The sequence below is a fragment of the Carassius gibelio genome, chromosome A3 (genome assembly GCF_023724105.1).
Source record: "Carassius gibelio isolate Cgi1373 ecotype wild population from Czech Republic chromosome A3, carGib1.2-hapl.c, whole genome shotgun sequence".
Classification (NCBI taxonomy): domain Eukaryota; kingdom Metazoa; phylum Chordata; class Actinopteri; order Cypriniformes; family Cyprinidae; genus Carassius; species Carassius gibelio.
Window position 1 is genome coordinate 27,744,800 of NC_068373.1, and position 27,110 is coordinate 27,771,909.

Here is a 27,110-nt window from a genome sequence, read left to right on the forward strand (position 1 = left end):
ATGGGGGTAAATGCAACAGGACGGCAGTCATTGAAGCAGGATGGAGATGGCTTCTTCAGGACTGGAATGATGGTGGTGGTTTTGAAACATGTGGGAACAACAGCCTAAGTGAGATGTTGAAAATGTCTGTGAAGACATAAGTGCATTCTGCTGCACAGTCTCTCAGTACACGCCCAGAGATGTTGTCAGGACCCGGAGCTTTGCGTGCACTGATCCTGCTGAAGGATCTCCTCACACTGTCTGGGGCTAGCATCATCATCTGGTCGCTGGGAGGAGGTGGAGTCTTCTGTGCAGTGGTGCGATGTTGATGTCACAGGTCCGTGGTGGGGGCTTGTAGTCCGTAATGGTCTGTATCCCCTGCCACAGGCTCCTAGTGTCTCTGCTGTCACTGAATTGATGGGCTATCCTCCTGGAGTGCTGTCTCTTAGCCTCTCTGATGCCGTGGGACAGATTGGCCCTGGCTGTTCTCAGGCCCACCTCATCTCCAGCTCTGAAGGTAGCATTCCGTTAATAACACTATCAAGATATGTGAAATCATTCACATCCTCGGCTGGCTCTCCCTCGATATAAACTGGGTCAGAAACGAGAGCATTAATACGCACAGTCTGCGTCTTCTGTTTGTTTATATGTAAGCCATATCGTTTAGCATATCTGCTCAGCTTATTTGTTTTTTTCCTTAATGTGAGTGTGTGTGGCTGAGATTACCGCCAGATGATCGGTGAAGTCAAGATCTTCCAAATGAGAAAAGGGAGTCCATTGAATGCCACTGGAATGGTCAGATGTTGTTTGACACATAACCCAGTCAATGGTGATCAGGAATAGAAGAGGTGAGAAAATACAACCCTGCCACAAGCCAGATCTGACTTCAAATGACTCTGTCATTTTATTATCGAGAATGATGGAGCACTCCAGGTGTTAACAGAACTTCCCAATAAGTTTAACAATTTTAGGTGGTATTCCATAAGCTCTTATTATCTTCCATAAGCTCTCTCGGTGGACACTGTCAAATGCTTTTGTGAAGTCTATGAAATTTATGTAAAGTGGTACATTCCATTCCAAACATTGTTCTATGACAGGGATCTTCAAGTCGGACCTCGAGATCCACTTTCCTGCAGAGTTTAGCTCTAACCCTAATCAAACACACCTGAGAATGATAATCAATGCAAATCAAGGTCTTTGGGATCATTAGAAAATCACAGGTAGGTGACTTTGATCAGGGTTGGAGCTAAACTCTGCAGCGCATTGGACCTCCAGGGCAAGATTTGAGGAAGGGGCTCTATAATGTTGCGAAGTGCAAAAATCTGGTCTATGCATCCTCTCCCACTTCAAAAACCTGCTTCTTCCTCTCTCAATTTGTGGTCTATGGCTCTATCGACCCTCTTCAACAGGATCCTACAGAAAACCTTGCTGGGAATAGAAAGAAGTGTAATACCCCTGCAGTTGTTAAAATTGCTGAGGTCTCCTTTCTTGGGCAGTTTGAATATGAGGCCTTTGCTCCAATCCTTAGGGATAGTGTCTTCATCCCAAATATTTTGGAAAAGGTCTGTTAACATGTTGGCTGATATATAAATATCTGCCTTCAATATCTCTATTTGCAAGGAATCAATCCCTGGTGCTTTACCAGATTTCATGGCCTCAATAGCATCCACTACCTCTTTTTTGGTAGGAGGGTGAATGTCTATTCCTTTAGTATTATTGGTTGGGTTAGGATTGACTCATCTGGTTCCGGGCAGTTTAGTACTTCTTCAATGTATTGAACCCACCTGGCAGCCTTTCTTTTTCTGTTGTTATTAGCTTGCATTTTTTGTCCTTTAATGGTATGGAGCTGTTTTTATGACCAGTAAGCTGCTTGGTAATCTTGTAAACCGTATTCAGTTTCCCCTGTAATGCAGCAGCATTTTCGGCTTCATATGTCAGTTTCTCTACAAAGGTTTTCTTGTCATTTCGGGCACTCTTCTTTACTTCTCTATCTTTGGTTTTATACTCTTCCTGAGCTTTCTCTGTAAGTCTGGGTGAGCTGGAACGCAGTAGTTTTTCCTTAGCTACTCTTCTTTCATCAATCTATTTCTAAGTAAGTAAGTAAAGTTTATTTATATAGCACATTTATCACAGCAAAGCTGACCAAATTGCTGAACAAAGTCAAAGATAAACATAAAATAAACAAAACAGGTTATACAGTAAAACAATGGAACATAGATAAAATCCAATTTAAAATGGATCAGGTAAGCAGACCAATGGCTGCTTACCTGATTGCCTCTTCTTTATAAGCTTCTTGTGTTTTCTGTTCTGGGCTCGTTCGTCTCACATAGGTACCGGTTAATGCCTTTGATGGCTGGCTACTCTGTGTTCAGTCTATGTCTTGTAATTTTGAATGCAACGCTGGGTTTTTCCCCCCTTTGGGGTGGTTTCAGTTGTGTTTTTGTTTATTTTGGTGACGTATAAATAAAGTTTTCCCATCTGTCTGCACTTGAGTCTTCGCCTCTTGCGATCCGTGACAGCAAGAGTAATAGCCCAGATGTTTTTCCAGACCTGCAGAATTCTCAGCATGGACATTAAAAACAATAGGGCTGTGATCAGAGAAGGAGACATCTTCTATGTTTACATCTTCTACAGCAACACCATTTGACAAAATAAGGTCCAGAGTGTGACCATGAACATGAGTTGCTCCAATTATATGTTGCATAAAACCAAAAGATTCCCAAATATTACCAAATTCACTGACCAAGGGTCGACCTGGGCAGCACACATGTATAGACGGTTTTAACGGCAACAACATAAACAAACGTTACTGCGCATGCGCGCTTTTGTGGCCCTAACTTAACTTCCGGTAGACTCCCAATAATAGAATCAATAACAACAGCCAAGTCCATCTAGAGTAGATATTTTTTTTGATAACAAACAAAATATGTTTGCTGCGTAAATCAGGTGGACTTAATGAAAATCCAAATTAATTATTTCCGAGCAGGAGATGCATAAAGCGCGAGAAATAGAGGTTTCCCCGGTAACAGCTGTAAACAAAGCAGAGCTACGCTCACAAACGCTGAGTTGTCAGGCATATAACATGCAAGTCTTCCTTCAGAAATAGTGAATAGACGGTTTGCATCTCCAATACGCATTAATCCACAAATGACTTAAGCTGTTAACTTTTTTAATGTGGCTGACACTCCCTCTGAGTTCAAACAAACCAATATCCCGGAGTAATTCATGTACTCAAACAGTACACTGACTGAACTGCTGTGAAGATAGAACTGAAGATGAACACCGAGCCGAGACAGATAATGACTCGTTCACAGCAAGGAAAAAATTACAATCTCAACTTCCGTTTCATGCCGACTTTAAGAATAGAATTAGCGAATTAGTGAGTGTTAAAGTTAGAGGGTCAAATAAAGATGGAAGAGATGTGTTTTAAGCCGATTCTTGAAGATGGCTAAGGACTCAGCTGCTCTGATTTATTTGGGGAGGTCATTCCACCAGTGTTGTTGCAGACCCGTACTGCCTGAGGTCTTCCAGTCAGACAGTCCAACAGCCAGTTGCACAGCGAAGTGTTGAGCCCCAGCTGGATCAGCTTGTAGATGAACTGTTGAGGGATGATTGTGTTGAATGCTGAACTGAAATCTAGGAACAGCATTCTGACATATGAGTCCTTTTTGTCCAGATGGGTGACTACTGAGTGGACGGCAGTGGAGATGGCATCATCGGTCGAGCGGTTGGTCCGATATGCAAACTGGAAGGGGTCCAGAGATGGGGGGGGGGGGCAGACTTGATGTGGTGCATGACTAGCCGTTCAAAGCACTTCATGAGGATGGGGGTAAATGCAACAGGACGGCAGTCATTGAAGCAGGATGGAGATGGCTTCTTCAGGACTGGAATGATGGTGGTGGTTTTGAAACATGTGGGAACAACAGCCTAAGTGAGATGTTGAAAATTTCTGTGAAGACATCAGTCAGTTCTGCTGCACAGTCTCTCAGTACACGCCCAGAGATGTTGTCAGGACCCGGAGCTTTGCGTGCACTGATCCTGCTGAAGGATCTCCTCACACTGTCTGGGGCTAGCATCATCATCTGGTCGCCGGGAGGAGGTAGGGTCTTCTGTGCACTGGTGCTGTTTTCTCTCTGCTCATTCAGCAGAGAGATGTTGCTGTCACAGGTCCATGGTGGGGGCTTGTTGTCCGTAATGGTCTGAATCCCCTGCCACAGGCTCCTAGTGTCTCTGCTGTCACTGAATTGATGGGCTATCCTCCCGGAGTGCTGTCTCTTAGCCTCTCTGATGCCGTGGGACAGGTTGGCCCTGGCTGTTCTCATGCCCACCTCATCTTCAGCTTTGAAGGTAGCGTTCCATTAACAACACTACCAAGATATGTGAAATCCTCGGCTGGCTCTCCCTCGATGTTAACTGGGTCAGAAACGAGAGCATTAATACGCACAGTCTGCGTCTTCTGTTTGTTTATATGTAAGCCATATCGTTTAGCATATCTGCTCAGCCTATTTGTTTTTTCCTTAATGTGAGTGTGTGTGGCTGAGATTACCACCAGATGATCGGTGAAGTCAAGATCTTCCAAATGAGAAAAGGGAGTCCATTGAATGCCACTGGAATGGTCAGATGTTGTTTGACACATAACCCAGTCAATGGTGATCAGGAATAGAAGAGGTGAGAAAATACAACCCTGCCACAAGCCAGATCTGACTTCAAATGACTCTGTCATTTTATTATCGAGAATGATGGAGCACTCCAGGTGTTAACAGAACTTCCCAATAAGTTTAACAATTTTAGGTGGTATTCCATAAGCTCTTATTTTCTTCCATAAGCTCTCTCGGTGGACACTGTCAAATGCTTTTGTGAAGTCTATGAAATTTATGTAAAGTGGTACATTCCATTCCAAACATTGTTCTATGACAGGGATCCTCAAATCGGACCTCGAGATCCACTTTCCTGCAGAGTTTAGCTCTAACCCTAATCAAACACACCTGAGAATGATAATCAATGCAAATCAAGGTCTTTGGGATCATTAGAAAATCACAGGTAGGTGACTTTGATCAGGGTTGGAGCTAAACTCTGCAGCGCATTGGACCTCCAGGGCAAAATTTGAGGAAGGGGGCTCTATGATGTTGCGAAGTGCAAAAATCTGGTCTATGCATCCTCTCCCACTTCAAAAACCTGCTTCTTCTTCTCTCAATTTGTGGTCTGTGGCTCTATCGACCCTCTTCAACAGGATCCTAGAGAAAACCTTGCTGGGAATAGAAAGAAGTGTAATACCCCTGCAGTTGTTAAAATTGATGATGTCTCCTTTCTTGGGCAGTTTGAATATGAGGCCTTTGCTCCAATCCTTAGGGATAGTGTCTTCATCCCAAATCTTTTGGAAAAGGTCTGTTAACATGTTGGCTGATATATAAATATCTGCCTTCAGTATCTCTATTTGCAAGGAATCAATCCCTGGTGCTTTACCAGATTTCATGGCCTCAATAGCATCCACTACCTCTTTTTTGGTAGGAGGGTGAATGTCTATTCCTTTAGTATTATTGGTTGGGTTAGGATTGACTCATCTGGTTCCGGGCAGTTTAGTACTTCTTCAATGTATTGAATCCACCTGGCTGCCTGTTCTTTTTCTGTTGTTATTAGCTTGCATTTTTTGTCCTGAAGATGAACACCGAGCCAAACCAGATAATGACTCGTTCACGAGTCAAGAACCGGTTGCATCAGTTTTCGGATCACCAGTAGTTCTTTCGGACAGTTCGATTCAATAAAGTAGTTGAAGAAAACGGTTCACCGGTTCTTTTGCACTCGATGTAATGACGTCATTTGCGATGATTGCCCTTGATTCAAGCCTTCGGTTTACCCGCGCTCATAACACTAGCACAGAATCAGTTCAGAATCAATCACCAAAAGAATCAGTTCGGTTCAGACGCTCTGTGTGTCAGTATGCTTCACACTGAATCACACATGTGCAGTATCATCAGTTCATCGGTTACTGAATATATTTACTACAATCACATGATCCTTCAGAAATCATGCTAATATTTAGATTTGCTGCTCAAAAAAAGTAATTATTATTATCATGTTGAAAACAGCTGAGTAGAATTGTTTCAGGTTTCTTTGATGAAAAGAAAGTTCAGAAGAGCAGCATTTATCTAAAATATAAATATTTTGTAACATTATAAATGTCTTTATCAATTTAAAACATCTTCGTTAAATAAAAGTATTAATTTATATAATTCCCATTTTTTATACCTCGGTGGAGTAATTGTCATGTCCACTGTCTGATCACCCCGTTCTTGTGTGTGTGTGTGTGTTTCTGTATATGTCTGCATTTCGTGCGCACATGGTGTTTTGTTTTGGTTTTGATCGCTCGTCTTGCACCTATCTTTGGCGTTCCTTCCTCCCCCTCATTATCACAGTTTCCGTTTCTAATGGTTTGACCTCGCTCACCTGAATTCAATGTCTGTTCATCTCTTGCTCTATTTATTCCCGTCTGTCGCGCCTATCGGTGCCAGATCGTTGTTCGGCAACAATCCCCGTGTATCCACTTTGTCTGATCCTGTCAAGCCGTGTTCTGTCGTGCCTCTGTTTGCTGCTATTGGTTTGTTTTGTTTTTCTTTTTCCCCCCTCCCTCATTTCCTAGACCGGGCACCGGCATTTCCCAGAAGAGTTTTTGCACGGTCGCTGGCTCGCTCGTGGCTTCCTCCCCTCTCCGCTATCATCGCGGCCGCGCCGTTGAGCGCCCCCTGCCGGGTGTTTTTGCAAGGACATTTGAAGTCTCTTTTTCTGTTGGACATTTTTCCTAATTTCCCGGCCTGTTTTTGTTCATTGGAGGAAGTTTTTTCTTTTGAGGTTTTTGAATAAATTGGTCCTGCACCGTAACCTGCATCTGTGTCCAGTTGTGTTCCTGACCGAACGATCTGGCCAAGATGGACACAGCAGGTACAGACTCTGTCAGAACCGCAGTCACCCAGCAGGGTGTTCTTTTGGGCCAACACGAAGCCAGACTCACGAATACCACAAGGGAGATGGAGTTCTTAGCCAACCAAGTGGCTGAGTTGACCAACCGGATCCAAGAGCTGCAACGAGAGGCTCCTCAGGGTGGTGCAGTTCACCATCTTTCTCACCATGAGCCTGAGCCCCGATGCAATAACCCACCACCCTATGATGGGGACCCCAATTCCTGCCGGGCCTTCTTGTCCCAGTGTTCTGTGGTGTTTGCCTTGCAGCCACGCACATACGCACTTGAGATGTCCAAAGTGGCTTTTGTTTTGACTCTTCTGACCGGCAAGGCCAGAGACTGGGGAACCTCCGTCTGGGAGACCAAAGCTCCCTGTTGTGCTTCTTTTAAAGATTTCCGCCAGGAGATGGAGAGACTGTTCGACCGCTCTGCAAGAGGTCAGGAAGCGGCTGACCAGCTAGCACGGCTCCGTCAGGCGGGTCGCTCAGTGACGGACTATGCCATTCATTTTAAGACTCTTGCAGCGACCTGCGACTGGAATGAGGGGGCCTGTCGAGCTATGTTCCGTGCTGGGCTAGAGGATGACATCCAGGATGAGCTGGCCACTCAGGACCTGCCACGTGACTTTGACGATCTGGTTAACATGGCGTTGCGCATCGAGGGTCGCCTTCACCGCCGTCGTCAGCGCCTGGCAGTTCGTGCACCCTGGAGGACTGAGGAGCCGTCATCTGTCTCCCCCACAGAAACCACTGAGCCTGAGCCTATGCAGGTGGGGCGCCTTCGGCTCACTCCTCAACAAAAGCAGCAACGTCTCGCCCTAGGACTATGTCTGTATTGCGGCAAATCAGGTCACTTCGCAGTGGGCTGTCCACTAAAAGTCAAGGCTCACCAGTAAAGAGGGGGATCCTGGTGAGCGCTACCCCTTTATTACATCCCCCCTCCTCTCGCACTCTCCTTCCTGTCTCTATTCAGTTTGGTGGTGTCCTTAACTCCTGTACAGCACTGGTTGACTCGGGAGCTGAGGGCAACTTTATGGACCTCTCTCTAGCCACCCGTTGGGGAATTCCTTCCATTCCTCTTCCCAAACCTATTCCTGCCCGTTCATTGAATGGCACTTTAATAACCACTGTCTCATATGCCACTCCCCCTGTTAATCTTATAGTCTCGGGCAATCACCGGGAGGTGACCACGCTGTACCTTCTTGAATCCCCGAGTGCTCCCATAGTTCTGGGGCACCCGTGGTTGGTGCAACATGGCCCTCACGTGGATTGGTCCAACAACTCTGTCCTGTCTTGGAGTAAGTTTTGTCTTGCGTCTTGTCTGGGTGCTGCCTCTTTTCCTGTGTCTGTGTGTCCTGTCTTGCAGGTGGAGGCTGCTGATTTGAAGGGGGTCCCGGTGGAGTACCACGACCTGTGCCAGGTGTTTAGTAAGTCCCGGGCCACCTCCTTACCTCCACATCGCCCTTATGACTGTGCCATCGAGCTCCTCCCAGGCACTTCTCCGCCCAAGGGTCACTTGTTTTCCCTTTCAGGTCCTTGTATAGATTATCGAGGCCTGAATGACATCACTATTAAAAACAGGTACCCCTTGCCTCTAATGTCATCTGCCTTTGAGTTATTGCAGGGAGCCAAGGTCTTCACCAAGCTAGACCTTCGGAATGCCTATCACCTTATTCGCATACGTGAGGGGGATGAGTGGAAGACAGCTTTCAACACACCTACGGGACACTTTGAGTACCGGGTCCTACCATTCGGTCTGACCAATGCCCCAGCTGTCTTCCAGGCCCTGGTTAATGACGTGTTGAGAGACATGGTGAATCGCTTTGTCTTCGTGTATCTTGATGATATCTTGATATTCTCCCCATCTCTGCAGGTACACACTCAGCATGTTCGCCAGGTGTTACAACGGCTGCTGGAGAACCAGCTCTATGTTAAGGCGGAGAAGTGCGTCTTCCATGCCCAGTCGGTTCCGTTCCTGGGGTTCGTTGTTTCTGCGGGGGAGATCAAAGCCGACCCCTGTAAGGTAAGGGCCGTTGCCGAGTGGCCAGCTCCTGACTCTCGTAAAGCTCTGCAGCGGTTCCTGGGGTTTGCCAACTTCTATCGGCGGTTCATCCGGAACTTTGGTCAGATTGCTGCACCTTTAACGGCACTCACCTCTCCCAAGGTACCGTTCAAGTGGAATACTGGGGCACAGGAGGCCTTTGATAGATTAAAGTCCCGTTTTATCTCTGCTCCTGTCTTGTCTATTCCAGACCCTGAACGGCAATTCATTGTTGAGGTGGATGCCTCCGATGTCGGAGTGGGCGCGGTCCTATCTCAGCGGTCGCACGAGGATGGAAAGGTGCATCCCTGCGCCTTCTTCTCCCACCGCCTGAGTCCCCCAGAACGGAATTACGACATAGGTAATCGGGAGTTGTTGGCGGTCAGGCTGGCTTTGGGGGAGTGGCGTCACTGGTTGGAGGGCGCGGCTCAGCCCTTCCTGGTCTGGACGGATCACAAGAACCTCGAGTATGTCCGTTCGGCCAGGAGGCTGACCTCTCGACAGGCTCGCTGGGCCCTCTTCTTTGGCCGGTTCAATTTCTCACTGTCTTACAGGCCCGGGTCTAAGAATGTTAAGCCCGATGCTCTTTCTCGTCTCTTCGAGGCTCCTGGGGGAGGGGAGTCAGCAGACACTATCTTGCCCAAAGGGGTGGTGGTGGCATCCCTCTCTTGGGACATCGAGAGACGAGTAGAGGAGGCCCTACTTAAGGGGCCTGTGCCGAAGGGGTGCCCAGCGGGTAATCTGTTTGTTCCCACCAAGTTGCGCTCTGAAGTCATCCAGTGGGGTCACTCATCCAGGCTAGTCTGTCATCCAGGAGTCCGGAGGTCGCTGGCTGCCATCCGTCAGCGATTCTGGTGGCCATCCGTGGCCAAGGATGTCAGGCAGTTCGTGGCTGCCTGCTCGGTGTGCGCTCAGAACAAGACTTCCAACGCGCCTCCCGTTGGTCTGCTCCACCCATTGCCCATCCCTTCCCGCCCCTGGTCACATTTGGCCCTTGATTTTGTCACTGGCCTTCCGGAATCCAAGGGTAACACCGTCATTCTTACGGTGGTGGACCGTTTCTCTAAGGCGGCCCATTTCATTCCCCTTCCCAAGCTCCCCTCAGCCAAAGAGACTGCTCAGGTGATGGTTGATCATGTATTCCGGATTCATGGTCTTCCGGTCAACGTGGTCTCTGATAGGGGTCCCCAGTTTGTCTCTCGGTTTTGGAGGGAATTCTGTCGGCAGATCGGGGCCTCTACGAGTCTGTCTTCAGGATTCCATCCCCAGACCAACGGGCAGTCCGAGCGGGCAAACCAGGATTTGGAACGTTCTCTTCGCTGCCTGGCATCCCACAATCCCGGCTCCTGGTGTCAACAGCTGTCCTGGGTAGAATACGCCCATAACTCCCTTCCTGTTTCTGCCACAGGTATGTCCCCATTCCAGTGTTCTGTCGGTTATCAACCTCCCTTGTTTCCCACACAGGAACCCGAGGCTGCGGTCCCGTCTGCTTTGGCCTTTGTCCGACGGTGTCGCCGCACCTGGAAGAGGGCCAAGGCGGCCTTGGCCCAGGCTAATAGGCGGACTAAAGCAGCGGCCGACCGTCACCGAACTCCTGCTCCCCGCTATGTGTGTGGTCAAAGGGTATGGCTCTCTACCAAGGACCTGCCTCTCAGGGTAGCCTCACGCAAGTTGGCACCCAGGTTCATTGGCCCATACCGGATCACGAAGGTCCTGAGTCCGGCGGCGGTGCAGCTCAAGCTCCCTACCACGCTTGGTCGGGTGCACCCTGTTTTCAATGTTTCCAGGGTTAAACCTGTGTTCTATTCCCCTCTTGTTCCATCTGCCCCAACCCCCCCTCCCCCCCGTCTAGTGGATGGCTCCCCGGTCTATACGGTGCGGAGGTTGCTAGATGTCCGACGTAGGGGTCGGGGCTTTCAATATCTTGTGGACTGGGAGGGCTATGGCCCAGAGGAGAGGAGCTGGTTTCCGGCCCGGGACATCTTGGATCGGACACTTGTCGAGGACTTCTACCGGCGACGAGGTGAGCCCCTTCCTGCGGCGCCTGGTGGCGTCCGTCGGAGGGGGGGTACTGTCATGTCCACTGTCTGATCACCCCGTTCTTGTGTGTGTGTGTGTGTTTCTGTATATGTCTGCATTTCGTGCGCACATGGTGTTTTGTTTTGGTTTTGATCGCTCGTCTTGCACCTATCTTTGGCGTTCCTTCCTCCCCCTCATTATCACAGTTTCCGTTTCTAATGGTTTGACCTCGCTCACCTGAATTCAATGTCTGTTCATCTCTTGCTCTATTTATTCCCGTCTGTCGCGCCTATCGGTGCCAGATCGTTGTTCGGCAACAATCCCCGTGTATCCACTTTGTCTGATCCTGTCAAGCCGTGTTCTGTCGTGCCTCTGTTTGCTGCTATTGGTTTGTTTTGTTTTTCTTTTTCCCCCCTCCCTCATTTCCTAGACCGGGCACCGGCATTTCCCAGAAGAGTTTTTGCACGGTCGCTGGCTCGCTCGTGGCTTCCTCCCCTCTCCGCTATCATCGCGGCCGCGCCGTTGAGCGCCCCCTGCCGGGTGTTTTTGCAAGGACATTTGAAGTCTCTTTTTCTGTTGGACATTTTTCCTAATTTCCCGGCCTGTTTTTGTTCATTGGAGGAAGTTTTTTCTTTTGAAGTTTTTGAATAAATTGGTCCTGCACCGTAACCTGCATCTGTGTCCAGTTGTGTTCCTGACAGTAATACACTGATTTTCTGTCATGACCTCCTGAATTAGCCTTGGCCACTCCCTGGCCACCCCAACATGTGTGTCTTTTCATTTACGCAGATGACACTCAAATCTATCATCCAGTTAAGAAAAACAACTCCACTGCGATCACTTCCCTTCTCCAATGTTTAGAGGAGGTTAAATTATGGCTAGCCCAAAATTTCCTCTTCTTAAATGAGGACAAGACCGAGGTAATTGTTTTCGGTGCAAATGATAACTCTCAGTGTATAAGCCCTGAGTTAGAAAGTTGATCCGTTTTTAGATCCTCATGGGTGCAGAACTTAGGTATTATTATTGACCAACATTTAAAATTTGATAGACATATCTCCTCTGTTATTGGATTCAGTTTCTATCAGCTTTGTTTATGGTCTAAAATTAAACACTTTCTCACGCCAAAATCTCTAGAAATGCCTGTTCATGAGTTTGTTATATCGCGTCTAGATTACTGCAATTCTTTATATTGCAGTATATCTAAATCTCAAATTGCGCGACTTCAGCTTGTCCAAAATGCTGCAGCCAGACTTCTTCTGAAGTGTCGTAAACATGAACACATCACTCCAATTCTTAGATCCCTTCACTGGTTGCCGATTTGTCAGAGAATAGACTTTAAAATTCTCCTCTTCATTTATAAATCCCTTCATAACAAAGCTCCTGTCTATTTATCTGAACTTCTTCATCCGTATACTCCTTCTAGAAGCCTTCGATCCTGTGACCAGGCTTTTTTGGTGGTACCTCATGTTAGACTAAAGCATAGAGGGGTATGTGAGTTTGCGGTGGAGGCCCATGACTCTGGAATACCCTGCCTTTAGAGATTAGACTGGCATCTTCCTTGTCTACTTTTAAGTCCTTGCTAAAAACCTTTTCTTTAGTGTATTGACTACTGTGATATGTACAAATTTTAAATGGGTGGTTTAAAATTTGTGTCTGCTATATTTTCCATGTATGTGTAATAATCTTGCTCTTCTGTAAAGCACTTTGGTCAGCCTGGGGGCTTTTGTAAATGCGCTAAACAAATAAAATTGAAATTGAAATGTATAAAACCAGCACAGTTGAATTACCATTGTGTATGAAATGTGCTTTATAAATAAACTTGCCTTGCCTTAAAAATTATCTCTGTACTGCTTTATTTACATAAAATATATGAGATAAGAAAAACAGTATTTTACCTCTGTTTTTACGAGCAAACACAGCTATCAGTATTCCAGCAATCACACTGAGCACAACAAAAACTGAAATCATGATGACTGAAGTCCTCCAAGAACTAAACATATTACCTGAAAAACAAAACAGTAATTAAGCACATTGTGTAAAATAAACATATTTTAAAGAAATTATTAAAACATATAATGTTCAGTTCAGAGTTGTACATAGACAGTAAAATGTTTTAGCTTTAAATAATGTAATGATTGAGCTGATAATTATTAAATAGTTTTATTGCATCAAAAATACCACAAAAAGATGACAAAATAACAGTAACAGAAGTCAGTACTTACTTGAGCTGATAATCAGTGTCTCCAGCATGTGATGTCTCAGTTTGACTCTGCAGTGAATCTTGTCGTCACTGTGATGTACAGTAGTTGTGTGTTTCACACTGAATCTGTCTGTGTTTCTGTGTATCTCTGTAGTTTCTGAACTCAAACTGACTCCTTTACTGTCCAGCCACTCAAGCTCAGGTTCAGGATACCAGCCTTCAGATTCACACTGAAGATGAAGACCTCCTGAATGATCAAACCCATCTACAGTGATCACTGGAGGACGTCCTACAGCTACAGACCAACAAGAAGATCATTCTGTTGTTGTTCTGGCTTTTAGTTTTTAGTAGTTAGAGCATGTTAAGGCTGGAATACACTACATCACTTTTGCCCCGATTTTATCCCAATTTACAGTCTGGAGAAGTTAACTCTAGTTTTTGAAAGTACTTAGTCTGCAGATCTGAGTTGACAGATGCAGAAAACCATGCAGTGTATGATGTACACAGACTCAGATTTTTAGATCAAACTTTTCAGCCAATTTTAGAACACATATTGTTTTCATTTGTCAAACGTCTCCTAGCAACAAGACACATGTTTCTGTGTGAGTTTATCAGAAAAGCTTGAAAGGCTGGTGTGTGATGGCCAGCTTTATTTTGTGTTTAATTACAAAATCATTAAGTGTATGGTTTTAAAATCCGTAGGTTTTAGAAGTCGTGTATTCCAGCCTTTAGTTTTCACAGGTTTACTCACCTTCAACTCTGACATCAACAGTGGTATCATCATACCAAGATTTGGACTCAATAAAACACTTATAAAGTCCTTCATCAGAGACTCGGACTGATGAGAGTTTGAGTGATGCATCTCCTCTCTGTAGTTCTTGATGATTCAGTTTTGTTCTCCCTCTGTAGGACTGAATCTGATCTGTGTTTCTGTCTTCATGATCCTCATAAAGATGCACTAGTTGTGAGTCTTTCTGATCAGATCTAAACCACTCCACTCTCATGTCCACAACACTGATGCTGGGTTTGACTGAACACGGCAGAATCACATCTTCACCAGCTACAGCAAACACAGGATCTGCAGATCCCACGACTTCATACCGCTCTGTTAAAGAGAAAGAGAGCAGGTCTAATTAAATGTGAACCTCCTGTCAGTTGAACTGTCATCATTCAAGGACTACAGCGTTCACATGTAAAGCAGTGACTGTCCTTCTCCACACAGCTCTGCGTCTGATCATCTCTGCTTGAAAACACTGCTTGTGTGTGTTTTTCCTCTGTTTTATTAACTTTAATAAATGGCTCTCTGTAAACTTAATTCTAATCAAGTAGCCATGTAATAAATGGCATAATGTACAGTGATCTGGTCACCTGAACTATAAACTAAAGTTTAATTATAGCTTAAATATAGCTTCAGCTCTTTTCATGGGTGTGAATAATTACCTGATCTTGAATCTGTAATTCCACTAAAAATCAGCAAAGTCAAACAAATGAACTTCATCTCTAAAGGACACAAGGGGAAATAAAATGTTTTAATAAACAGTCAGCTCATGTGTTAACATGCATGTGTTCACTCTGAATAATTGCACTTACACATCAACAATCAACTAGTTAAATTAGTCCAAAGCAAGACACAAAAGCAAAGCGTGTATCAATATGTAGTATTGTTTCAATTTATCTTTTTTAAAAATGTATTTGTATGTTTTAGTATCACTTCTAAACCTAACTAACCGGTTAAACACACCGGAAGTCACACAGACACTTGTTCAGGTAAATGTGTTTTTCGGTCGGTTCTTGACTTACCTTCAGTTGAGCATTAATGTGTTCACAGAAGTTTCTGAAGAAATTATTTATGTGATTATTAGATATTAACAAAATGTTGATACGAGAGTTAAGATCGAAAGGAGAACATCCTGCCTCAGTTTCTCTTTCACAATCTACCTGTTGACAAAGACACGCCCCAATCCTCCTGCAGCTGCTCCTACTTGAAAAAAATGTCAGCCTCTAGCGAGCATTCACAGTAACAATGATCAAATCCAAACCGTTTGTTTGGTCAGTAAACATCAGTGCTGTTTAATTCTGCCTCTCTTTCTTCATCAGTTTATAGTAATGTCAGACAGCAGACCTGAAGACTGTGTCTCATCGCTCCTACAGCACACAACAGACTGAGAGCAGAGGAGACGCTCCACAGCATCATCACAGACACCACAACATTCAACATACACTCATGTTTATGAGCATTATACTGATCAAAAGTGACATCTATAATGTCAAAGATTTATATTTCACAAAATGTGGTTTCTTTTTATTCATCAAAGAATCCTAAAACAAAACATCACAATTGTTTTCAATATCAATAGCATCAAATCAGCGTTTTTGGCGCCACATATTGTTGTGGTTATATTACTGACATGCCAAGCCAAATATATATATATATATATATATATATATATATATATATATATATATATATATATATATATATATTACACAGGCTTAGTGAACATAAGACACTTCTTGAAAATACAATTTAAAAAATCTTACGATCTAAAACATTTGAATGGTAAAGTTTCAGAAACTTAAGTTATAGTATACTATATGTATTAAAATGTTTTAAAGTATGTTTGTTCAAATAAGGATCCTTCTCCAAACATGAGTTCCCAGAAGAGATGAAGAAACTGCTGGATATTGTGGCCAGATCACTGTATTCTGAGAAAGAGGTGATAAATGAATATAAACAGATGTAATGCTGTCATGTTTGATCAGTTCTCTTGATGAAGTCAAGACTGTATGAACATACAAACCTACAGGACTCAATTGAGTGATAACCAATATACTTGTCAGGCTAATTATTTGATTTCATTCAAGTTGTCATCATTAATCTATTATTTATCTGCAATATATTGTCCCCCCTGTAGATTTATTTGATTAAAAACTAATCACATAAGTACATACAGTATTTAATCAGCTTGATATGGCTAAATAATGTCAAATGTCTTACTGGAGAAGTTTTTACACTAATAAATTACATTTTATGAAACAACTAAAAAAAAAAACAGAAATATCCACATAAATTATAAATAAATTATGACAGAAAAGTCATATATATTGATCGGTCTGTAACTCTGTCAGGTGTTCATCCTAGCGCTCATCAAAGACACCTTCACCATCCAGGTTCCTTCAACACACACACCTCCTCCATCACGGCTCTGTGAGGGACTCGAGAACAGAATCATGCATCAGAATCAGATTCAACAACTCTTAATGCTACTTTTTTCAGGCTACTCGTGTTCCGTTAATGTCGGCTTTTATTGTGTGGTTATAAATGGTACATATGTTTATTTTATCTATTTTATTTTTATTTTATTTTTTTCTGTACAGCACTTTGGTCAACTTTGGTTTTTGTAAAGTGCTTTAAAAAAGTTGGTATGGTATGGTATGGTAATGTCACTTTATTTAAATTATCAAGCATTGTAAAGGAAAAAGATGAAGAATAGCTTTTCTATTGCTTATGTGTGTAATTCCAAAGCTGTTTTCAGAGCTTTCAGTCATACAAATAATCAACCATCTACAGATCTCTCTAGTGCACATGTGCCTCTGTGTGGTCATAGCAGTCATTGCAGATAAAAAGGTGTGTGATTGGTTGAAACACTCAACACTGCCAAAAGCAATGCATTAAAATGAATCTTTGATGTAACTTGAGCAGATATAACTACAAAATGACTATTGAAATGTGCATTTAAAGCACAAACTTTTACACATTCTAATTTAAATTGCTATAACAAGTCTCAGTTAGCTTAACACAGTACACGAAGCAAGGGCTTTTAAATAATATAATAAATAAAAAGGAAAAAGATAGAATATAAAAAGAATAGAGCAAGCTAGTGTTAGAGGTCTTTATATATATATAAATAATATATACATACACCGAGCTCTCTTCTGCGAAGTTCTCCTCAAAGTCCCTCCTGCAGCTGAACGAACAAATACAAATCGCAGTTTGAACAAACAAAAAGATATGTACAATTCCGTACTCGCAGTGTTCTGGTGTTCAGGGCTCACGCAGAGAAAGCCGTCTCGAGACGCTAAAAATAAGCATTTTCAGGTGTTTTGATCAAAACACTTGAACATCGAATTTGCTTATTTTTGCTCTAGTAACGACAAATACATACGAAATATGTCAAAATATCCACCTTGGAAATTATGCTTGAAAGAACTGTCAGTAATTTCTTAAATAAAAGTAAACAGTTGAGGAAATATGGGATGTGTATTATATTGGATGCGTTCATCGTCTCTTAAAGGGACCGCGCCTAATTTAGCTACTGGCTGCTGTAATGTTAATCCAAGAAAAAGAAAATCACTCACTGCTCTTGACTACTTTGTAGTTTTAACAGTCAAACCAAAAATTATTCAGTGACCAGACATATATTTGATATATAGCAAAACTGTAATAATGTGAGAAATGTGGAAGGTGTCTGAATAAATGTAGGTTTGATTGTATATTTCATTTTTACATTGAAGACTATCTAATGCTTTTTTACATTTAATTATTTAGTTTCTGTACCTTGACACCTACAAACTTGAAAAAATGTAAACATTGTGTAAATAGCACAAATAAATAAAAATAAACGAACATACAAAATAAACTATTTCAAACAGGGTCCACTGGTACAACCTTCACCGGGTCCCCGCTGACCCCAGCTATGGCCCGCTCACGCTTGTTTCACATATACTCCGTCTGCAGAGCGCATGCAGTCCGTGTGCGTTACGTATGACGTGCAGCACGGACTCTATGTGCTTTCACACAGGACGCGTTTGCAGTCCGCTACTCGGTATGTAAACGATCGCTGCACCGCTGCAGACGCACTGCTCCTGGAACGCAACTGGAATCCGTTAACATGGGAGCGTAACATGGGTGCATGGCTGCACTGCAGACGGAGTATGTGTGAAACAGGCGTACGGTTGTTTGATCCTTGTGCAATGTGGAATTAGTTTACAGCTTTTTCAAGCAGTTTGAGATGCATTTTGGAAACAGGAGATGTACATTTCTAATGCACCATTTTGCTTGATAAAGCCCTTCTCAAAGACTTTACTGTTTGTCAATTTTATTCCGAAAGAAAGGGCCTGATCTTCTTGATGTTGAAAAAAGCAAATCTGCAGGATCTGACAGTTTTAGCACTGTGGGCTGAGAAAGTCAGCTGATCATCAATCATAACTCCAAGGCTTCTGGCTGTTTTTGAAGGAGTTATGATTGATGAGCCTAACTTGAAGGTGAAATAGTGATGAAACAATGGGTTTGCTGGAACCACAAGCAGTTCTGTTTTTGCAAGGTTGAGTTCAAGGTGATGGTCCATCATCCAGCCATCCAAGAAATGTCTAATAGACAAGCTGAGATGTGAGTAGACATATGGAGGGGTAAGTGATGTGTCAGGGACCATGTTGAGGAGGAGGAAGTGATCCGACGTGTGCAGTGGAGTAACCAGAACATGATCAGTAGAGCAGTGTCGCGTATAAATAAGGTCCAGTTGGTTTCCTGATTTGTGAGTAGCAGTAGTTGACATTCGGTTGAGATCAAAAGAGGCAAGCAGAGTGTGGAAATCAGCATACAGAGGTTTATCTAGGTGGATGTTGAAATCTTCAAGCATAACTAGGGCAGTACCATCCTCAGGAAAGTTTGAGAGCAGCACATCTAATTCATCCAAAAAATTACCTAGTGGTCCTGGGGGGTTGATAGACAACTACAAAATGTGTTTTAAGAGGGGAGGTAACAGTAGCTGAATGAGATTCAAAGGAGCTGTTGATACCCAAAGATGGTAAAGGATTAAATTTCCAATCATTAGAGATGAGCAGACCAGTACCTCCACCTCTTCCAGTCAAACGGGGGGAAGTGGGAAAATGAGAAATTATTGCAGAGTGTAGCAGTGTCCTCTGGTTTGATCCAGGTCTCTGTTAGGGCCATGAGATGAAGCTTTGAATGACTAATAATAGAAGTAATGAAATCGGTTTTGATTACATCAGACTGGCAATTCCAAGGACCAATAGAAAAAGAAAGTAGTGTATTAGCAGACATAGGCAAAGTGTGCAGGTTGTTAAGATTGCGCTGCCTACATTGTGTGATGCATGGTTTGCGAGTGGTGGTGATAGTAGGGATCTGGAAACACAAAGTAAGACTATGAATTATACAAATCACTCTTCTTTCTTACATAAATGTTCAACCCAAATGAATATTATAGGTCCATTTGTTTGGTAATCAGATTATTAATGATTCTTTGTTTTGTGATGTTTGTAAATTTGTGTGAGCAGAAAGCTTCCATGTTTGTCGTGAGATGGTCCAGTGTGACTCTGTACAGCAGGAGGTTCAGATGCAAAAAGAAAAGTGACTGTGCTTCCTACGAGCTTAGATGAGCATCCAGATACATGTATTAATAAACTTTAAATGGATTATTAGATTAATACAAATAAGTTTTAAAAATAAAGGAAAATTGATTTTCAAGTGATTGAATTTGCAGATATTCCTCTGAACCTCAGCAGAGAGCTGCTATACAGGAAAGTGGTTTAATCAGGTACAAACCTGCCTGAAATATGATGGTATGCCTTCTGCATTGTCTAAAAAAAACAAAACAAAAAAAAACATAACATACTCTTTTCTTTCAGGGAGCTGCAGGATGTTTTACAGCAGCGGATCATTGGGTTCCTGCCGGACCAGAGCAAGAAGGATCCGGAGATATATGCTCGCTTCTTTGACGACTACAGGCTGTTTCTGCGCGAGGGCATCGTGACCACAGCAGAGCAGAGCATCAAGGTATGAGACGCCTCGTTTGGCATTCTTAATCAGCCTGTTTATCTCTGATTGTTTTCAAACTGCTGATTTATGTCATCACAGGAAGACATTGCTTTGCGTCATCAGCACTTCCTGCGGGACAGCAGACCAGCCTGAGGGAGTACACCTCTCGGATGAAGGCAGGAACGAGGAACATTTACTATCTGTGTGCACTGAATCACCACCTGGCCGAACACTCGCCGTACTTTGAGTCCTTGAAACAGAAAGTTATGGAGGTGAGACTAGAGACTTAATGTTCACACTATTGAAGAGCCAGTGGGCCTGAATCAAGTTCATCCGAAGGCTGATAAAATGCATTGCTTATAAGCTGGAAATAACAGCTAATTAATTTGCAATTAAAAATGTACTCATTTCAGTCCAATTTTGAAAGCATAAAACGTGCAATATCTATTGACAAGGATCAAAGATTTTCAGAAGAACACAAGTGTACGCCAACACTGCCATTAATCTCAAAATGGCCAAATACACCGTGTTCCAAATTGTTATGCAAGTGACATATCAATAGGATTGCGGTACAATTAAGAGCCAGATTTTTGTTTGTGTTGTTTTTCACATAATTTCAGGTAACTGGTGTCGATCTCAGGTTTGGTCAATAGTTTGCCAGGTCTTCTTAGGTGAATGGAAACCCCCACAATGGGGTCTTAATGGAATATGGTTAGGAAGAAAGTGACGTGACATTCAGCCAAATTTATGCTGCGGCACCCGGGGAGCAGTTGGGAGTTCGATGCCTTGCTCAAGGGCACCTAAGTCGTGGTATTGAAGGTGGAGAGAGAACTGTACATGCACTCCCCCCACCCACAATTCCTGCCGGCCAGAGACTCGAACTCACAACCTTTCAATTGGGAGTCTGACGCTCTTAACCATTAGGCCACGACTTCCCCCTAAAGAACTTTCTGAAGATGAAAACTATCAAACAATGCAATGTCTTGCAAAAGGCATCAATACAAACAATAGAGAAATAACAATAGAGAAATAAGCAAATAGAGATTATTGAACTGTCAAAAATTTTGTGAGTGACTTCGAGCACAGAAGATCTTGTTCAGATTGAGATTTATTAAGGGATTTTCTGTCAAAAAAAATGAACTGTATTGTAATGCCAGCTGTAAAAAGCCATTGCTGAGCAGCAGATATGTGTTTGAAGCTCCTGGAGTCTCAAGATCCTCTCCATGCAGACGGACAGTTGTGTGTAAAGCTGCATTTCAGTCACTGCTAACCAAACCTCACAAAGAGAAACCTGTACAGTGACTGTAGAAACACATTTTCAAATGTTTAGCGCCATAGTATTTATGCAGCATGGGACAGTGTGTTATCCTGCATGAAAATCATTTTATTTCCAAGAACACTACTCTTCATTTTATACCACAGCAGAAAATGGTCAGTTATGAACTCAAAACATCTGAGGTTGCAGAAGTTATTTTGAAACCCTAAAATGACCTTACACCTCACTTCCTAATATCCAACCCAAATCATCACCCACTGTCTCCTTCCTAATGTTGCCGTCTCATTGGAATAGGATGGCCATTCATCAACTATCAGAAATCCATTTATCTGGACCATCCATTGAACTGAAACAATCGGAAGTGAATAAAACTATTTCTAACAAGTCTATATGTGTGTGTGTGTGTAAATTAAATTATACAGTACATTCAGTATCAAGCAGTTTTCTCACAAATAATAAATTCCATTTCAAGTCAATATTCATTGCAGAGTTCATCATTTCTTTGTTTGTTATGGTCATTTAATAAATCCTAATCACTCTTTGTATTACGGAGATGACCAAGGTTAAACCAAATCATTTTTGACATCCATACTTAATTTTCTTACAAATTATTATGGTGCTGGAGATGAGTGCGGCTCGACACTTCATGCACACACAGCAGCTCGCCCACAGTTCAGAGGAGATAGCCCAGATCCTGCAGCCCAAAATTGAGATCAACGCTGGGTATGAGATGGTTAAATTTAACACTTCAGCAGCTCACAATCAGTTTACATGAGGAGAAAACAGTCCAGTCCAGAATAATTTCCTAACAGTGATGAACATACTGTTATATTCCTGACGTGTCTCAAAGGAAGTTCACCCAAAAAGAAACATTTGCCGAAAATGTACTTTTGATCCAGTTGATCACTGAGTGATGCTCTCACAGCTGGAGGAGTTTGTGGGGGTTCAGAGGAAAGTCCTGAAGTGGTTTAAATCCGATCTGACTGATAGAAGCAAGGTAGTGAATACTGGGGCCTGCTCATCTGTGTGGTGTGCCTCAAGGCTCCATCCTTGCCCGTTTTATTCTCTTTATATGATTTCTTTGGGAAATATTTTCAATAAATATAATAATGTTTTTCCACTTGCTAATACAAATGTATTTGCCACTGTCACATGAAAATGGTTTAGGCAGGCAAGGCAAGTTTATTTATATAGCACATTTAGTACACAATGGTAATTCAAAGTGCTTTACATAAAAGAAAGTAAAATAATAATGAAGAAAAATAATAAAACCAGCAATTTTAAAACTTTTACAAAAATGTATAAAAATGTACTTATTTAAAATGAATTTAAAACAGAAAATGATTTTACATAAAAAAAACTGTGAAAATATAGTGCAATCAGTTCAGATATTGCACAGTGCTCATTCAATAAATTCACAGCTAAACAGATGAGTTTTAAGTCTAGATTTAAATGTGACTAGTGTTTTAGCACATCTGATCTCTTCTGGAAGCTGATTCCAGCTGCGAGCGGCATAGGAACTAAAGGCAGATTCCCCTTGTTTTGTGTGAACCCTTGGTATTTCTAACTGACTCGATCCTAGTGATCTGAGTGCTCTGTTAGGTTTATATTCTGTGAACATATCTGCAATATATTTCAGTCCTAGGTCATTAGTGACTTATATACGAGTAAAAGTACTTTAAAATCAATCCTAAATGTAACTGGAAGCCAGTGTAAGGACCTGAGGACTGGTGTGATACGCTCAGATTTTCTGGTTCTAGTCAGAATCCTGGCAGCAGCGTTCTGGATGAGCTGCAGCTGTCTAATGGTCTTTTTGGGAAGAACGGTGAGGAGCCCATTACAACAGTCCACCCTGCTGGTGATAAAGGCATTAACAAGTTTCTCCAAGTCTTGGCTGGAAACAAAGGTTAAGAACCTCTTATGGTTGTCTTTGCACATAAAACATGGTTGGCTTCTAATTTTTACATTTAAATGAAAATGTAAATTGAACAGAGACTATAATTTTCAGTTCCAGTGTAGCCAAGGGTACAGCACAGATACATTTTGGCTCTGTCACCTTGCGTCAAAACACCTGTTTAAAACTTAGGTGTGTATATTGACAGCTCTCTAAAACTGGACTAACAGATAAATTATGTTGGAAAGTCAAGCTTCTAGCAAATATGAAATCATGTTTTGACATTTAAAGGCCTTGAAATTGTGATCCATATTTAGATATAATCAAGACTTGACTACTGCAATGCATTATAGAAGGGAAATAGCCAGTCATACATTTCTCATTTGCCAAAAGTTCAAAACCCTGCTGCTAGACTCTTAACGTGAACATATTACTCCTAGTCTCCCTGTACAAGCTTCCAGTTTTTTATAAAATTGGTTTTAAACTTTTATTGGTGTACAAATCCATTCATTGACTCACACCGTCCCTTCTTTCAGATCTCTTAACTGAATATCAGACTGAACGAAGTTTGAAATCAGTGACTCAGAAGTTACTCAAAATTATGTCTTTAAACCATTGCTTCAGGCCAAAATGTGAGGCTACAGCTCATAAAAACAGAAGATGTTAATGGATGGACTGGAATTATGTGGATTATTGTGATGTTGTTAATCAGCTGTTTGAGCTCAAATAAAGCATACTGTACTTGTATAATATATGTAACATCAAAGATTTGTTTCCAGACATGATCTGATCGAGAAGCTTCATGCACTGAAGGACTCAATCCCTGAGCTGGCACAGCTTCTCCTCGAGCAGTCTCCACTCTTTCATCTCAATACTATTTATAATTAAAAGCTAAATGTTTTTTGTTTTTTTTTTATGTTCCAGATTTCTGACAATGCCATAATCACCGCTGACCTGAACCAGGACCCTCGTCCGATGATCTCGTGGCTCAATCAGCTCCTCTCTCAAGCTCTGGAGAAACACTTGACACCTGTGCTGGAGTTCAGCCTGACGGACTTGTTGTGTCTTTATTAGAGCCATGCATCGATGCACAGAGGGGGCTTCCAGCGCCACAGAGGTCATCATTGCACTCTAAACACAAACAAACATTGTTTATATGAAGACTTGAGAATCTTTGTGCAGGTGTGACATTGTGGTTTTGTTGGTAGTTGTGTTTTACAGCTGATATGACTGAGATTTGTCTTTCCATTCAATGATAAAACAATACATTAATCAATTCAGTAGTTTGTGTTGCTATAGTTGCACTTCTGAATTTACATTGAAAGATGCAAGATAATGAATGATACCAGGGAAAACATTTTCTGTTAAATACTAATATGTCTTGTCTTTTTTTTCCCTCTTTGAACTGATTCACATTCAGTCTATTGTTTCAGTAATTTTTTCATGTGTGAATTAAAGAAAATAAATGAAAATAAAACAAACATGCATAGATAAGCTATGACTAACTGTTCCTGAGATTGCTTAGTTTGAACAAAAATAACAATTTCATAAACTCGAATGCAAAGCCGTCTTTCCTAAATAAAACGTGATCATGTCCAGCTCTTTGAAATGAAACAGGAATCCAGAAGAACTGCGCCCGAGCTGCAGTCGCGTGAATCAGACAGCAGGAGGCGCAGTGACGCCATGATGATGAGCACATAATGAGATCCGTGACGCTGATAGAGGTAAAGGCTGATGGATTTTAGTTCACGTTACTGTTAGAAATCAGAAAAAAAAAACCTGCTTAAATGCTGCAGTGCTTGACTCTGGATTTTCAGACAGTTCAGACAAAACGGATCAAATATTTGGGTGAACTATCCCTTATATTATAAACATTTATGTGAATCTATAGAAAGTGCTTTTTTTCATTCTCGTTTTAGACATTTTTAGTCTTATTTGTATTTCGCCGTTTAATATCTGTGAAAAGAAATACTGCCACAATTGTTAGTTTATTTTGCTGGACTTACCCTCCAAAATAAGGCAAATATAACGTAGACACATTTTCAAATTAAATTGTTTAGCGCCAACACAAATGGACCGTTTCCCTGTTCACTGCGCTTGTGCTCCGGAACACAACGAGCACGAGGTCACGTACACACTGAGAACTCAAGAGTGACACCTGCATTTAAAAACAGCAGTATTTTTGAGGATTAATTTTGTTATTGTACAACTATAGTGCTCTTGGTCAATCCAAAGTATCAACAAACCCTAAAATCTGAACATTTTAGTAAAAGTGAAGTTTTGGCGTTCTTAAAGGGACACTAAGTAGGAATTACTCCCATCTAGTGGTGAAATTGTATTTTGCATTCAAACTAATTTTGCTCTCCAGCGCCTCGCTTTTTCAAATGCGCGTTGCATCTATGGAGGGATTTTTGGGTCAAATTATAAACGAAAAGTCTAAAACTAAAAGTCTTAAACCAAAACTAAAAATCTAAATTTGAAACTTAAAGTCCAAGTCGAAAATTTATTTGGTATTTAGGATTGGGCATTTGGTATTTAGGATAGGGCATTTTGTATTTAGGATTGGGCATTTTCTATTTAGGGTTGGGCATTTGGTCATTTAGCCATTTAGGATTTAGGATTGGGCATTTGGGGATTTAGGATTGGGAATTTGGTATTTAGGATTGGGAATTTGGTATTTAGGATTGGGCATTTAATCATTTAGCCATTTAGGATTGAGGATTGGGGATTTGGGGATTTAGGATTGGGCATTTGAGGATTGAGGATTGGGGAGTGTATGCAAATTAGGAGGCGTGGCCCAAATACTGGAGGCTGGGTTTGAAATGGCTGGTGCGCAGAGGCACCTTATGGACAGCAGAGGGAGCTCCCAGTGCTAAGGAGCACACTGTAATGAAACCAAACGGAGCAAGTGAGCGGCTTGAGCGAGGACTGTGTGATAACTTCAACTTAATGACAGCTTTGTAACATTTGTGGCCTCAAACACAAAGTCACCAGTGAAAGGAGTGCTATCGTTCTGACGACGAAAAAGCAGCAGACAGACAGTGCAGCAGGTAAGATGCTAACATTAGCTACTAGTTATATAAGCTGATATTGCTAACATGCTTTAATAGGGTATTATTATATTGGGACATGCTGCCTTCTTTTTTAAACTGCGCTTAACCCCTCTGACATTAGTAGATACACTCCTTTCACATTGCCACTAGATGGTCTTATGTTTTTTTCTTTTTTTTTTTTTGCTATATAGTATTTTATTAAGATTGTAAGAGAAAATAAATTAGGCTTGTTCGACTTGAACCGGCGCTGCACACTGCAAGACCGATCGGTTTATGACATCAAAGTACTGCGAGAGCGATTCAAAAGCATAAGGAGCGTCTACTCTCTTTGATGTCATATGTCGTGTGTGTATGTATGTATGTGTGTATATGTATATATAACACAACTCATAAAAAAAAAAAAAAAAAAAACAAGGTTAGGAAACAGTAAAGGCAGCATGAAGGCCAGTGACGATGTAACAGCAGGGTTTTTGTGCAGTGTAAAAAGGACCGCAATATATTGTTATATTATACTCTGACATCGTCTTAACGTGTTTATGTGGTGACTTTGCTGCTTCCAGCTGATATTCTGCTAGTCACTTGCAGTCCGTGCCATTGGGTCACTAACATATTGTCTTGTGTGGAAAGGTTTAACCATCACAGCTAACACTGTAGTTCAGTGTTGTGCTACTCACCTGAAGTCAAACAGGACCAAAGAACTAGAGGGGACTGTTGAACCGTTAAGGCCATGTTTCAGTAACTTTTCTTATAACAATATATAACCCAACCACTGACTTGTCATGATTCTTGCAGATGTTTCACCTGGACATGAAGGACCACTTGTTGTCACAGCTTTGGGTCAGAGATTTGCTGCAGTGTTTCCAGAAGTGCTCACTAGGTCACAGCCAAGCTACGGCTCATTCTGTAAAAACACCAC

The 27,110-nt window shown here is 42.1% G+C and overlaps 1 protein-coding gene and 1 pseudogene across 2 annotated transcripts in view; one reads left to right on the forward strand and one right to left on the reverse strand.

Moving 5' to 3' along the window:
* Window positions 1-15,137, reverse strand: part of LOC127955336 (butyrophilin subfamily 1 member A1-like) — a 270,064-nt gene extending 254,927 nt beyond the window's left edge. For both annotated transcript variants that reach the window (XM_052553453.1, XM_052553452.1), the window contains exons 1-5: window positions 14,994-15,137; window positions 14,634-14,693; window positions 13,945-14,298; window positions 13,216-13,488; window positions 12,889-12,996 (exon numbers count right to left, since the gene is read on the reverse strand). In XM_052553453.1, the coding sequence (XP_052409413.1) occupies window positions 12,889-12,996; window positions 13,216-13,488; window positions 13,945-14,298; window positions 14,634-14,691 (793 nt within the window). In that variant the 5' untranslated portion in view covers window positions 14,692-14,693; window positions 14,994-15,137. The remainder of the gene's footprint in view (window positions 1-12,888; window positions 12,997-13,215; window positions 13,489-13,944; window positions 14,299-14,633; window positions 14,694-14,993) is intronic.
* A 2,961-nt stretch (window positions 15,138-18,098) lies between these two features.
* LOC127943215 (heat shock protein 75 kDa, mitochondrial-like) lies at window positions 18,099-24,215 on the forward strand (annotated as a pseudogene).
* The last annotated feature ends 2,895 nt before the right edge of the window (window positions 24,216-27,110 follow it).